General features: G+C 42.6%; 1 protein-coding gene across 1 annotated transcript in view; it reads left to right on the forward strand.

Annotated features, from left to right (window-relative positions):
- The window catches only part of dnah5 (dynein, axonemal, heavy chain 5), a 302,757-nt gene that overhangs the window by 67,142 nt on the left and 219,433 nt on the right, over window positions 1–16,182 (forward strand). The window contains exons 10-15 of the mRNA XM_078200599.1: window positions 793–900; window positions 1,136–1,258; window positions 5,897–6,112; window positions 7,515–7,622; window positions 9,087–9,172; window positions 14,616–14,937. Coding sequence (XP_078056725.1) covers window positions 793–900; window positions 1,136–1,258; window positions 5,897–6,112; window positions 7,515–7,622; window positions 9,087–9,172; window positions 14,616–14,937 — 963 coding nt within the window. The remainder of the gene's footprint in view (window positions 1–792; window positions 901–1,135; window positions 1,259–5,896; window positions 6,113–7,514; window positions 7,623–9,086; window positions 9,173–14,615; window positions 14,938–16,182) is intronic.

The raw sequence follows: 16,182 nt of genomic DNA on the forward strand, positions 1-16,182 counted from the left end.
ATGTCTCGTGGCAGATTTCTTACTTGGGGTAGAACTTCTGCAAGCCTGGCTAAATAACCCAATTTTGGTGGCAGATTTTTGAGCAGCCCCAAGTTGGCATGGAATATCGACCAATGACCACAATCCCCCACACAATGGTTAGCACTACTGCCTCACAGTGCCAGGGACCCGGGTTCGATTTCCGGCTTGCGTGACTATCTGTGTGGAGTCTGCACATTCTCCCTGTGTCTGCGTGGGTTTCCTCCAGGTGCTCCGATTTGCCCTCACAGTCTGAAAGACGTGCTGGTTAGGTGCATTGGCCATGCTAAATTCTCCCTCCGTGTACCCGAACAGGCGCCGGAGTATGGCAACTAGAGGATTTTCACAGTAACTTCATAGTGTTAATGGAAGCCTACTTGTGACACTAATAAATAAACTTAAATTAGTCCAACCAAAGGTTGATTGACAATGCATTAAAAAGATACTTACACTGTCATGAATCAGCCCTAAGTTTCTGTGGAAAATTTAATGGAGAATAAATGTGCAAATCCAGCAAGCTCTTAGAAATAACGTGAAATCTAAGAGTCAGATATTGTTTGTACGATGCGAATAAGTTCCGGAGTTTTGCAATTCGTGGCGTATCTCTTAATGCCTTGAATTTGCTGCCTGATTTGTGCATTTAAAATTAATATCGGTGTACATTGTTCACACACCATTATTTTTCCAGCAAGATCCAGTCCGTTCATTATAAAGCAAAATGAGAGGAATTCAGCTAAGATTTTAAACCGTTTTTTGTAACAAACTTTAATGCAGATATCCATGGTGGAAGCAATCCCGGGGCTAATCAATGCAATTCGAATGGTTCATAGCGTCTCCCGTTACTACAATACTTCAGAGAAGATTACATCCTTGTTTGTGAAGGTATGATATCAAAATTGTATTTTTTTTTCCATTGGCTTAATTGTTAAAATTAAATTGTTAAAGGAGAATGCAGAAGAAAAGTGGACAAAATAGCATGTTGATGCTCTATAGTTTTTTTAAAATAATGTATGATTTATATTTTAAAATGAAAATAAGAAAAAGAGAGCATCTAGTTAAATGAGACTGATTACTTTCCTACTGAATGGATATTGGTACATTGGTCTATTATTTCTAGGTAACCAATCAGATGATAACAGCATGTAAAGTGTACATAACAAATAGTGGGACAGCTACAATTTGGGATCAACCGCAGGAAGTTGTGGTCAAAAAGCTGAAGTCTGCCATTCAGTTAAATCAGGTAAAAATGCTGTCTGAAGTACTTTAACCATTTATAGCAAAATATATCTTAGATCGAGGTGAGTTAGCACTTGGACTTATTTCATAAATTTGCATCTCTGACATGGAATTTTGCCCAGCAGGAGTGCATATTGGGAATTCAGTTGTTTGGACTCATGGGCCCAGCAGATTTTCGATCCATCAGTTTCAATGGCCTAAACCTTCTGATATAGGGAGTGATGAGTGACTCAAATTAAGTCATTGGTGTGCCTCGGAACACTGACGAAGTTGCAACAGGTGTACTTGCGCAGTGTTTACCAGGGAAGCTTTAACTGCTGATTGCTGGTTTTACCCTGCCCAGGACTGCTTTATGTTTCCCTATGGCAGTGGGATCAGATGGCCAGAATTACATAGATGTGGGCTGTTTGCCCTACACATAACTCAAGTTTTACTTGCGGATTTGCTAAGAGCTTTTCCTAGCAGATGTAAAGCCTACTGACAAGCACAGCTTGAAGTCAGCTGGAGTGTGGCACACCGACTCCATGACAACCTCAACAATGTTTACCCTCCCCTTCTCCTCACAGTGTTCACCACCTGACTTCCTGACAATGCTCAGCCCCTTTCTTAACAATGTTCACCCTGTCTCAACAATGCTCAGCCTCACCCACTCTGGACTATTGATCAACCCCTTCCCGAAAATGTTCATCCCGCTTCCTGACAATGTTCACCACCTCCTGACAGTGCTCACTGTCTGCCCGGCATTGTGGCCCCTTTGCCAAACAGTCTGTTCCCCCTCGCTCCCCCCAACAATGCTTACCTCTTTCTGACTCGCCTTCCAAAATTCCTGGCTTCTTTTTGGCTCATGTCGGAAAAGTCTGCATTAGCATGGGCTGAGCAGGATGGGGGGGGAGTGAATGAGAGAAGGACTGAACAATATCAAGGTAAGGAAACGGTGCACAATGTTGGTGGTGAAGGGGGAGAGCATTGTCGGGGTGAGGGAGGACAGTGAATGATGTTGGGGTGAGGGGTGAACAATGTCAAGAGAGGGAAGGTAACGAACGATGTTAGGGTGGTGAGGGATGAACAGTGTTGGGAGTGAGGGAGGAAGTATACAATGTCAGGGGAGGGGGATAAGCACTATTGGGGATGAGGAAGGGCACTGAATAATGTTTCGGGGGTGAGGTGAGAAGTGAATAATGTCAGGCAAGAGCTGCTGAGCTGCCCGAGGCCTCATCGATCCTCCCTCCCTATAAAATTGCAGACTGAGTGGGGGTGGATGGTTCTGGCCACCAGGGAATTTTGCGGACTTCGGCCTTGGGGAAGGAGGTGCAGGGCAAGAAGCAGTTTACTGACTTTGTATGTGTGGTCAAGGTTAGTGAGTTCATCTTCACATGGCATATTCTTACAAATGAACCACTAGCCTCTCACACTGTTCCATTCACCAAAACAGCTCCCTGTCTCATTCGCTAACAGCAATCTTTATCAATCATGACTCGTACTTCATATTCATAGCTTTACAACCTGCTCGCACTCACTTAGCATTGCTGCAAGTTTCATATCCATAACTCTCAATTTATATGCATTACAAGCCATTTCACTATGATAGGCACATTACCCAAACACATTGTGCCACACTCACTGACGCACTTCCCTTTCGCTTGTAGGCCAAGGTAACATATATCCATGGACAAGGGTGGCTGCATGTCCTCACTCCCATGGAGGAGTCTGTGCTGGCCATGATTGAGGCCATAGTCAATGCTGAGTCTGAAACTATACAAGCTGGTATGTTGCTACCTAATGTACCTTCTTGTATTTCACTTCCTCCTCATCCCACAATTTCTCCTGATGTATATAACCTGATGTAAGTTTGCATCTATAGCTTTTCCAACCCCTTCCCTCGTACAATGCTCTTCTTGCACTACCAGGAGCCACCCAATTTCTGAATACTGCAGTGGAAACTCAGACTTAGGCCATGAAATCTCAGCTTATTGCCATGCAGATTCAGACTGCTGCCATCTTGTCCGCAGATACCAGTGCTTGAAAGGGGCTTGCAACGTGCCACAGTGATTTAGTAATTTGCCCTCTGATATATTACCAGGGTTTGCTCAATGGGAATGAAACAATAGGGTGCTTGAAAAACACCCAAAATCCTGCTGTTCTCTCACGTTGACAACACTCAACCATCCACCACTACTACTAAGACAGTGCCCTTTCAAATTCAGCAGTGTTCTGCCACGCTATGGCCACGAGAGTATCACTGCATAGGGGCATAAGACCAGGCAAAGGCATTGCAAGGCAAGTGAGAAACAAAATCACAAGATTGTTTAGTTGAGTACTTTATGTAATATTTAGATATGTTGTTGGATAAAATTTGTTTGCAGTGTTGTTTTGGGGTGTTTTCTATTTCAACATTGTGGTCAAGATAATGTTGTGATGGTCAGTCACAGGGATCGTAAGGCATGTGACTGATGAAGCATGGAGATTTAGGTAGTGTTCAGTCGAACCGTGGTCAAATGATTGCAGACAGTCTGACTGGAAAGGGGAAATATTGGTTCCCTCTTTTGTCTTCTTCACTTCCTCTTTGTCATCTCCCTCCTTTTTTTCCTGGTGCTCAGCTGGTCTCTGTATCCTGGTGGTATGAGGGCTGTGCCCTCAGGATGGCAATGTTGTCCAAGGTGCAGAAGATTATGATGAATTGGGACACACGCTTTGTTGCGTACTGCACGGCTCCTGCAGAGTGTCCAGGCAGTCCGATCATTTTTAGAGCACCCCGGTAGTCTGCTCCATGATGGTTCATGTGACAGCAAAGCTCTCATGATACCTATGCTGGTCACAAGTGGTTGGATTGCCTACTGGAATCATGTGCCACTAATCACTTGTCGCCCAACAGCCACCTTCTTCTGATTTGACATGGTGGTTCAAATATTGAGGGAACAGCAGACCAGTGCAGAATAAATGTATTGGGAGTATGGCCAAGATAGTAGGCAATCATCCAATCACCAACTGCACTTCCATGGAGAGGAATCATTTATAATTGTGGTATATCTTAGCATTTAGATGTGAATTCAGCAAAGTTTTATGTGAGCAATCAGTGATACCTTGTAGCATGGAAAAGCCCGTTATCCTGAAAAAGCCATGTGCATGTTCCGCCTACTTGGTCAGAGAGAACATAATGTATTATTCCCTTCCTCAGGCACAAAGGGCATTAGTAATCTCCCCTTTGTGGCAAACTAGGAGATGTTACTAATGTCATCTACTCTAGCCAGGCAGGATCCCAGTGCAAAGAAATTCAATGACACAATCACACCCACGGTGAGAGACAGTGCCCTTGCCCTGCTTTGAGACTGCAGGTCTGCCTGCAACAAGCGGCAGGTTTCTGTGAGAGCTTCCTTCATAAAACAGATCATGCACACACACTTTCTGGCTCAGGTTGAGGTGAGAGAATCTCTTCCAGAAGATTGTGGTTTGCTAAGGCTTCCTGTTGAGGGCCCTTATTTCCTTCCTCCCCTTCTCCATCTGTAAGTACCTTGTGCTCTCCTGTGTTGCTTCTACTTGATCTCCCTCTCAAGCTGCAGGCCAAGGTGGACACTAATGCCCGGCCTACCACTGGGAACAAACAATCTGCCCAGAACTCTTGAACTCAAAACAGAAGCCATTTCCATATGCAATACCATATCTGGTAGATTTCTCGAATCCTGAGCTACTCCGGAATGCTACAAACTCAGACAGCTGGTAGAAATTAATGAGCAAATAAACTGGGAGTGGTTGATGATCCTTTTTGCACTGGTGTGGAGTACTTCCTGCTGGTTTAGCTCTACGATGTTAAGAGGGGGCTTTAGCTAGATTGGCAAGATCAAAAATCATAAAGTTGGCTTCAAATCAACATCAGATGCTGACAGAGGCTGCAATCTGCCTACTTTGCATTTTTATGCACGTGCTTTTAATGCTGTGCAACAGACCCTCCCAAAATCGCATCCTACCCGAACTGCACTGGAAATTCATGTGCATGCGGGGCGGCATGGTGGCTCAGTGGTTAGCACTGCTGCCTCACAGCACCAGGGACCCGGGTTCGATTCCTGGCTTGGGTCACTGTCTGCGTGGGTTTCCTCCGGGTGCTCTGGTTTCCTCCCACAGTCCAAAGATGTGTGGGTTAGGTGGATTGGAAATGTTAAATTGCCCCTTAGTGCCAGGGGGGCTAGCTAGGGTAAATGCATGGGGTTATGGGGATAGGACCTGGGTGGGATTCTGGTAGGTGCAGACTCGATGGGCCGAATGGCCTCCTTCTGCATTGTAGGATTCTATGATTCTATCATGCACACTGCAGATGTCATTTTGGAACAAAAGCAGCACACATTATAGCAAAGCTGCAGGCGATATGGAGGCAAATTTTGTGCCCTATGCAACCAAAACCAGAAACCTGTTTCACATTCCTGATTTACTCTGAGCTCTTCTTGCAGGATTAATGCTATAGGTGTTTGCATTATTCCCATTTTATTACATGACAAATTATAATCAAAAGGTAGGATAATTCCATTCTAGATGCCTCTTCACAAGCCAGATATAGTCATTTAAGTATTTTTATTCTATATGTTTCAAATATTAACGGTAATATGTGTTTTCAAATCCAACCCTGTTTACAAATATATTTTACGTTTTTCAGGAATATCAACGTTGTTTTCATAAAACAAAGCAGAAACTTGAACAAAACCCAGCAGAGAGACAGTTTGATTTCAGCGAGATGTATATCTTCGGCAAATTTGATACATTTCAAAGACGCCTGAATAAAATTATTGCTATGTTTAGCACCATAACTGCATACTCTGCTCTCCAGGACTCCAAGATTGAAGGATTGGAAGTGTTGGCGGCTAAATTTCAGGTACTGTCTTGAAGTGAGGTGTAGATAAAGAAAGTCTTTCAGGAAATAATTTTGTTATGACAATGAAATTATTATTTCCATTCTCCAAATGCAATAAAGGGTGTACAGTGTCTCTGATTCTTTACAGCGAGTTACCAGTTTTAATCCTATAGTGTAGGAAGAGGTAGGGTACGGGATCTGGGAGGTTGTGTGTGTCAGGTAGCTGTAAGTTGTCAGACACTTCCCACAGTTGGAGGGTAGTATCTGTTTGCTTTTGTGTTCCAGTTACAAGATAACATTACTCGGGATCTCTGAATCAGTCGGCTGTTCAATCTCTCAGTCAAGCAATAATACATTGCATGGTTCTTATGGAAGAGGGACAAAGAAGCCCTTCAAAAGAAACAGAGACAAGTATTTTGTCACCTACAGATTTTCCTTTCAAATCACCCTTAGTATCATTTTATTCAACAGCTTGCATTGTTCTCCTGGGATCAGCATGGTTCGATTATGACTTTGCTGGCTTGCACACTTGAAAATGGGTTTTAGAACTATCGAATCCCATCAGTGCAGAAAGAGGCCATCCAGCCCAGAAATCTGCATCGATTCTCCGAATGAGCATCCCTTCCAGGACCTTTACTCCACTTATCCGCTTAATCCCACACATTTGCCATGGCCAATCCATCTAACTTGCGCATCTTTGGACTGTGGGAGGAAACCAGAGCACCCAGAGGAAACCAATGCAGACACAGGGAGAACGTGCAAAATCCACACAGTCGCCCAAGGCCATAATCAAATCTGGTACCCTGGCACTGTGAGGCATGTTGACTACAGACTTCTAAAGAGCTGGGAGTTGGCAGGCTAATTGCTTCGTTATTTGTCTTTGAACACATGATGTTAACCATTCCGATTTCTACGCAACTAAATCTCAGTTCCACCATTCCACCGTTATCTCTTTGTGACCCTCACTACTTTTAATTGGCTCTCATTTGCCACAGAGTGGGCGTGTCCAAGTTTCTAGGTCAGTTGGTTAGCGGAATATTTCTGAATTTTGTTTCAAATTTAGTACATTAACCCTTACATTCCCACAGGCAGCAGTGCTGACCACTGCCACCGTGCTGTTTTCTGAAGTATATAACTTATGAGTGACATGTTAAAGTTTTCTGGCAAGAAACTAACTGCACCAAATAGATCCATAGATGTATAGATGTTTGTAGACATATTTGAGTTGGCTTTGTATTCCCAAAAGACAGAGGAGCTCTACGAAAATACAACTAATTGAGGTTCATCTTAAACTCAGAAGATTTTGCTTAGCAGAGCTCACATGAAAAAATAGATAAGTCACAGAAATTTTATCTTTGGAGGACTGAATGAGTCTGTTACCACACGTGCCTTTAATAATGTTCAGTGTTTGGCACTGTTTCAGAATATTGTGATTACTTTGAAGAAAAAACAGTACAACTTTCTGGATCAGAGGAAAACTGATTTTGACCAAGATTATGAGGAGTTTTGTAAGCAAACTGATGATGTACATGTAAGTCTCTATAATTTACATTGTTACTACCAAGTATGCTATGTAGGAAGCAATTAACTTGTTTCTATAGTTGTGGTTTCCAAATTATAATCGTCTTGATCAGAGTATCCCAACCTTTCGAGCCACAAACCCATTTTCAGCTCCCAAGTGTACTGACGGAACCCCTAAGAAACAGTCTTATTATCTTGGAGGATTAAATGACAAAAAATTGATTGTTTTTGCACAATTGGTGCAAGTAAAAAGTTATCTTAATCAACAAGTACCTTACCTTTTGGTCAGTTTTAATGAAAGGAGTGATGCTACTTCTTTTGCTCACAAATTTGTTCAATATTAAACACATGTCCCTCTCCTTACCATACACTTACCTCTCTCATACTCACACACACCTCTCTCTCAAACACACTGACACTCTCACATCTCTCTCACAAACTGAAATGCACCTCTCCCTCTCTCACACACATTTAACCTCTCTCTCTCATACACACTCAAAGAACTAGGGGCAATAGTAGGCAATTGAGCCCCTCTAGCCTGCTCCGCAATTTAATACGATCGTGGCTAATCTAATCTCGGCCTCGACTCCACTTTCCTTCCCGCTCACTATAGCCCTTCAAACCCTTACTAATTAAAAATCTGTCACCTCTTCCTTAAATTTATTCCAAGTTCCGGCATCCACCATGCTCTGGGGTAGTGAATTCCAGTGACTCACAACCCCCTCATAGCACTGTTTAAGCTGGATAGAGGTTCTCAAAAATTTGCTACCAAGACTTTCTACTTTTCTTATTCTTTAAACTTATTGTGTATTTGGCTTTTGTCTTCAAACTCAGTTCACTTACTTTAACAACCATAGTGTTACAGCTTGAGTTGCTACAACTGTTCCTTCAGCAATATGCTCAGTAAATTGCACTCATCCAATGATATTCATATATCAGATAATTAAAATGGCAGTCGATGGTGAGAATTATTCAGGATACGTTGGAACTCAAATGCTCCAATACTTTTTCTTACTTTTGAATATAGTCCAACCATTACTTATGTATATTGCAAGGGAAAATATTTGAGGTCAAACTTGTTTTACCTTGAAATGAACCTAATTATGCCTGCCATCCAAGTTCTTAGTGAGATTTGTTGTTTCTTGGACCAATGACAGTCATTGGTCCGAATTTAAAAGTGCAGTTAGATTAGGAGACGATTAGTTGTGAATTTTGTCAGTGAAGTGGTATGACTGCTGTAACACTAAACTGTAAGACAACTATTTTTCTAATCTGTATTTTGTTGGGGATGTATTTTCAATATGGAACTCAGGAGGGAAAAAAAACCAAAGAATGCTGATAAGTAAATTTGTTGAAATGATATGCCATACTTTCATTACTTTTCATTACCGAGTAACAATGTGGTTTTGACTGTTCTCAATTTTTTCACATTTGGGATTAAAATTTGAATTTCAGTATTCTTGTTATTACACAGTCCCAGCTGAGGGTATTTATTGAAAACAGCATTGAAAAAATACAGAATACAGAGCGAGCTCTGACATTACTGAAGAAGTTTGAAAGGTAAAGTGATGTGCTACTGTACCTCTTCATGGGGATTTATGCCATTTCAAAAACAAAAAGACCACAATACTTGCCTTATTGTTGACATGGATGCCATGCATGTTCAAAAAGCTGGCTTCGAGTTGCGTTCAAATTATGAACTGGTAACATCTGCTGTGATCAATGACTCAACTTGACCAGTTTATAAGAATGAATATTGGGCTTCTGCAGACTAAAAGCAAGTCCCAGAAGTGGGGGGAGGTTGTTGTGGAATGAGTGGCGATTTATTCAGTCATGGAATGTGAGAGTTGTGGCAAGGTGTGCATTTATTGCCCATCCTTAATTGCTCTTGAGAAGGATGTGGTGAGCTGCATTCTTATCATTGCATTCTATGCAGTATAATTGCACCCACAATGTTGTTGGGGAGAGATTTTAGAATACATAGAAAAGAAAATAGAAGCAGGAGTAGTCATTCAGCCCTTCGAGCCTGCTCCCCTATTCGTTTTGATCATGGCTGATCATCATCAAATTCAATACCCTGATCCCAGCTTCTTCCCCCCGCTCCCTCCAAATATCCCTTGATCCCTTTGGCCCCAAGAGCTATATCTAACTCTTTCTTGAAATCACACAACATTTTGGCCTCAATTACTTTCTTGGTAGTGAATTTCACAGATTCACCATTCTGGGTGAAGAAATTTCTCCTCATCTCAGTCCTAAATGATTTACTCCTTATCCTGAAACTATGACCCTTGGTTCTGGACTCCTCCTTCATCTGGAATATTCTTTCTGTATTTACCCTTTTATAAATTTCTATGAGATCCCTCTCACTCTTCTAAACTACAGTGAACATAATCCTAACTGACTTAGTCTCAGAGATAGATAGGTTCTTGATTAATAAGGGGATCAGGGTTATGGGGAAAAGGCAGAAGAATGGGGATGAGAAAAATATCAGCCATGATTGAATGGCGGAGCAGACTCGATGGGCCAAGTGGCCTAATTCTGTTCCTATGTCTTATGGTCTTCTAGTCTCTCCTCATATGATCCTGCCATCCCAGGAATCGGCCTGGTAAACCTTCATTCCTCTATACCAGGAACATTGATCCTCTGTTAGGGACACCAAAATTGCACACAATACTCCTGGTGTGGCCTCACCAGCACCCTATAAATTACAGTAATACATCCCTATTCCTATGCTCAAATCCTCTCGCTATGAAGGCCAACATACCATTTGCCTTCTTTCCTCCCTGCTGTACCTGTGTGCTTACTTTCAGCAACTGTTGCATCAGGACACAAGGTCTGACAGTGATAAAATGGCAACCATGTTCCAAGTAAGACTGCTGTATCAGTTGAAGGGAAATTTGTAGGTGATGATATTTCCTTACATCTGCTGCCCTTGTTCTTCTAAGTGATAGAGGTCATGGGTTTGGAAACTGCTGTCTGAGGAGTCTTTGTGAGTACATCTTGTAGACTGTGTGTCAGTGATGGAGGGAATTAATTTTTAATCTAATGGATGTGTGCCATCAAGCAAGCTGTTTTGTCCTGAATGTTCTTTCTTGAATGTTGTTGGACCTGCACTCCAGGCATGTTTGGAATATTCTATCACATTTGTGACTTGTACATTGTAGGTGCTGAACAGGGGAGTCAGGAGGTGAGTTGCTCACTGCAGGGCCCCCAACCTCTGATCTGTTCTTGTAACCATAATAGTTACGTGGTTAGTCCAGTTTATGTTTATTGTAATGGTGGCTCCAGGTGTTAATGGGAGATTCAGCGATGGTAATACTGTAGAACATTAAGGGAAGAGGGCAGCTCTTTTATCTCCAGGTAATTATCCACTGACTCTGCTTGATTATGTGAATATCTTTGCAGGACTAAAGTATTTTGCTTAAAAAAAAGAGACATGTTGCTGAAGCTTTTCACCTTGCATTCATCAGGCCAGGTGCAAGAATGCCAAATTTTAAAGCAAACAACATTTTATACTGCTGAGAAAAGGTGTGCACATTGATTGGCAAATTGGCTCTGATTGGTAGAGATGTTGCCACGGTGAAAGCAGCATGGAGCTATCATCCCCCATGATTTTTGTTATTCAAAAAGAGTGCTATCTCTGGTCATATTCCTTTTATAGAATCATAGAATCCTTATAGTGCAGAAGGAGGTTTTTCAGCCCATTGAGCCTGCACCAACCGCAATCCCACCCAGGGCCCATTCCCGTAAGCCCTCACATTTACCTTCATATTCCCCTGACACTAGGGTTAATTTAGCATGACCGATCAACCTAACCTGTACATCTTTGGGAGGAAACCGGAACACCCAGTGGAAACCCACGCAGACACTGAGAGAATGTGCAAACTCCACATAGACAGTGACTCGACGCCGGAATTGAACTCGGATCCCTGATGCTGTGAGGCAGCAGTGCTAACCACTGTGCCACCGTGCTGCCCCGGCACTACCTTATGAATATGTATAGCTCCTAGCAAGCTTAAGTTAGCTACATTGTGAGCCTGACTGATAATCTCAAGTTAATTGTTCATTTAATTCTTTTCACACTCAGGATTGTTCAGCAAAATCGCATCTATTGTTAGATAGATATTATGTTTTAGGTTTTGTAAGCACAGGTTGTTTTTCCCATACTGTATAAATTGTTTTTCCCCTTTGAAATCTAAACAGGCTGGAGAAGCTAGCAGCAGACTGCTCAGGGGGCTATTGGGCATGTGCCGATCTCCCAGTGGGTCGACATCCCACTCCCGGACATTTCCGCCCCCCCCCCCCCACGATTGTCAGCCCCATCACTAGCCTCCACCCCTCGATGCTGAGTTCCCCCTTCACTTCCCTCCTTTCTCCCTTGTGAGGCTCTGCCCCCTTGTCACTGCCTGGTGCCCAATGGGCACTGCCAGTGTGTCAGGCTGGCAGTGCTCGGGCGACAGGTTAGAACTACCATGGTCACAGGCTGGCACTGCCAGGCTGGCACTGCCCAAGGGGCACTTCCCCCTGCCCTGAACTTCTGGGAGGGGCCTCAATGGTTTCTGGTCCCCCCTGGCGAGGCCATCATGTCTGGTGTCCGTTGCTGGTGGAAACCCTCACTGGCGAGGTCGGAAACCTAAGTGAGCTTGGACAATTGTGTCCAGAGCTGAATAAATACATTGAAATCAGCGAGTGCATATTGGAACAAAGAACAAAGAAAAGTACAGCACAGGATCAGGCCCTTCGGCCCTCCAAGCCTATGCCGATCATGATGCCCAAACTAAATTAAAAAACCTTCTGCCCTTACTTGGACCATCACCGGAATTCTACCCCCCTGCCTGCCACAGAATCGGAGTGGGCGAGGGGCGGACAACGGAAATGCCCGTTGGCCTCAGGCGGGAATTTCCGGTCTCACTGAAGCGAGACTGTAAAGTCCTGCCCCATATCCCTCTATTTGTTTCCTATTCATGTACCCATCTAAATGCCTCTTAAATGTTGCTAATGTGCCTGCTTCCACCACCTCCTCTGGCAGCACGTTCCAGGCACCCATCACTCTGTGCATGAAAAACCTCCCCCGCACATCTCCCTTAAACTTCTCCCCTCTCATCTTGAACCTGTGCCCCCTTGTAATTGACACTTCCATCCTGGGAAAAAGCTTCTAACTATCCACCCAGTCTAATCATCTCATAATTTGTAGACCTCTATCAGGTCTCCCCTCAGCCTCTGTCTTTCCAGTGAAAACAATCCCAGTCTATTCAACCTCTCCTCTTAGCCAATGCCCTTGAGACCAGGCAACATCTTTGTGAACCTTCTTTGCACTCTCTCCAAAGCTTCCATGTCCTCTGGTAGTGTGGCGACCAGAACTCCGTGCAATAGTCCAAATGCGGCCTAACCAAGGTTTTATATAGCCGCAACATGATTTGCCAACTCTTGTATTCAATGCCCCGGCTGATGAAGACAAGCATGTCATATGCCTTCGTAATCATCTTGGTCACCTGTGTTGCCACTTTTTGGGAATGGTGGACCTGCATGCCCAGATCCCTCTGTATGTTAATGTGCCTAAGGGTTCTGCCATTTACAGTATAAGTCACATCTAAATTTGATCCTCCAAAATGCATCACTTCGTATTTGTCCGGATTAAACTCCATCTGCCATTTCTGTGCCCAAGTCTCCAATCTATCTATATCCTGTTGTATCCTCTGACAATTCCCGGAGCTATCAACGTTCCCCGACGCGAGGCCAATTACATCAATAAAAGTGGCCCGGGAAGGGCCGTGTGCTATTCCATGCCCTCACTGCATTCTCAATGGCCATGCATGCATTATGCACAAAATAAATGGTCATGTAGAACGGCAAGTCTTGAAGTGCATTTTTAAAAAATAACTGATTCAGCAAGCTGCTGCTCTTACAACCTCATAAGAGTATCAATAATCAGTCATTACAGGATCAATAAAAGAAGCTTTACCTCATTTCACACCTCTTAATCTTGTCCAAGTACACTAATAGACACTAAAACAGCTCAAATAATTATTTATTATAATCTCATAAAAATGTCAATATTTCGAAGCAAACATTCCAGGCTAAACCTGTGTAAGCAGAATCCTGCTGAACCAATCCTTTCATGAGTCTTGGAGCTCAGCCAAGCATTCATAATAAAGCCATCAGGAGAAACCTCTGCTGATACTGTTGGCATAGATGGTATGGAGTGAGCATGACATGCATGGAAGAGACAAGGGGGCATGGAAGATACAGCAATAGGGGGCACATGGAAGTGGGATGCAGACTATGTAGGGTGCATGGGTAAAACCTTTTAAACATACTTTCAAAAGCTTCCTGAATCCAGACTATTGCTCCCAAATCCTCTGCGAGTCTGTGAATCACATGATCTTGAGAAGCTGGCCCAGTGCGAGGTACAGTTTCCTACTCTTTTTACATGTGCTGGTGAAAATTGCTGGTGCCTGGATCTAGGTAGAATTACTGTAATCAAATCCCATCCCTCATTTTTAAAAGCTTCAAGAGTTGACTCGACTCCACCAAAATCTGACCCTTAGTATTTGAAGTCTTTCGGGCCTGTTGGTTGCTCAACCCTGTCAATCCCTGCTGTCCTCGTGCCTTGTTAATGCTGGTGAGTTTCAATAAGCTTGGGAAACCCATGCCTTTAGGGTTAAAGAGAGGATCCAGAGTCAAAATTTCTACTTAATTATCATTTAACAGAAAATGAGTTTCCCATGTGCTAATGAATGTGCGTGCATTAAATGTGAAATTTGGTCAGCTCCTGCCAGTTTCCAACACCCTGCCAGTTTTATTCTACTGCCCACACTATTCAGCCATTCTGGTGGATTAAAATTCGGTCCATTTGTTCTGTTGTGTGATATAATAATATTTAACCTTGTTTAGGTAATAGCTTTTTGAATCACTTACACAGAGGTATATAAGAATGTTATACTGAATGAAAAAAGGAACTTTGTTTTGGTGGTTAATATTTTTTTAAATTCTATCTGTCCAGGCTTGGAATATCAGATCTTGATATAGATGAAAAATATCAGAAGATTCTCCAGAGCTATGGGCGAGACATTGAGGTGATGTCGAGGCTTTACACCAAACAAAAGAATGATCCGCCCATTGCACGAGACATGCCACCAATAGCAGGGAAGATTTTGTGGGCACGTCAACTCTTCAATAAGATTCAGGAACCAATGGAACTTTTCCAGCAGCAACCAAACATTTTGCAGACAGCGGATGCCAAGCGTATTGTTCGCAACTATAACAAAGTAGCAAAGGTTTTGCTGGCGTACGAGCTGTTATATCACCGAGGCTGGCTGAGACAGGTAAGCAAAGTTAACAACAACAAATAAACACCATCAGATCTACGTGACTTTTCAACCACTAAATAATGAGAACTATGTAGAAAACATGGGGTTTGGAGACTGTCACTTGCACACTAAATCCATAACATCCAGTGAGTTTTGACAGTTGCAACAACAGTGTTTTACCTTGATATGAAGTACTGGGCTGATGTTATAATCTGATTGTTTAGTTTATTTTGGTCAAACTTTTATTGCAAATGCCATCGGTCTGATTGTATGATGTCATATTGAGCTTTCTGGATAATCAGTTTGTGTTCAAAGCTTAAAGTGCAGTTGAATTGAAAATATTATAAATTCTGCTGCTAATGGGCTGACGAAGTAGAAGGCTGCACAATAATTATAAATATAGGAAAAAGGAGTTGAGGCCAGCATAGATCAGCCATGGTCATATTGAATGGCGGGGCAAGCTTAAAGGGCCTGCTGGCGTACTCCTGTTTCTATTTTTCGTGTTCTTCTGTGTTTATTTGTAGCACAATTGATTTGCATCGACTGTCTTCCTCATTCTTTTTGTGTTGCCAACTTGTATCTTTGTTCCTTCATTTTCCTGCTTTTTATGCAGTTCCCCTTCCCCACCCCCACATCCCTCCCACTCTAACCACTTTAGAGCATTATCTAGTTTCATTGGGTGCCAGATACATTCAGATACCTCACATAAATAACTACTATTCAAGAATACGTTTGAACATGAGTGTAGAAAGGCTTTTTTGAATGTGAATGATCTCAAAGCCAAGTTGGATCCTTCCCTATCACACAAATACAAGCTTCCGATAGGGACTCTTACGTAGTAATCAGGAGCCAGAATCCAGTGTTGCTGGGAACAATTCCAATGTCTCCACTGACACCTCTGCTTAGATCAACCAGTTGAGTCAATTTAGATTACAGCTGGAACCTTGGTACATTTTGTGGTTAATCACACTGAACGGTTAAAGAACCTTACAAAAATATCCAGCAGCAGTTCCAGCATGTGGTAAATTGCTGTTCTCAACACAACGTACTGTATAAATTAAAGGTATTGTTGCAGTGATAGTCTTAGCCTGATACTTGAATCAAAACTCCAATTGGAAAGTGAAATATTAGTACATTCATTACAGCCCAAATATAAAATGCTTTTTCTAGTCTTTAAAAAACTTTGCTGAAGTGATATAATGAGCTTCGTGTAGAAATTTCACCAAAAGTGAAAGATGGTTTTTGTTTGATTATACAAGT

This window comes from Mustelus asterias, chromosome 2, assembly GCF_964213995.1.
Source record: "Mustelus asterias chromosome 2, sMusAst1.hap1.1, whole genome shotgun sequence".
Lineage (NCBI taxonomy): Eukaryota > Metazoa > Chordata > Chondrichthyes > Carcharhiniformes > Triakidae > Mustelus > Mustelus asterias.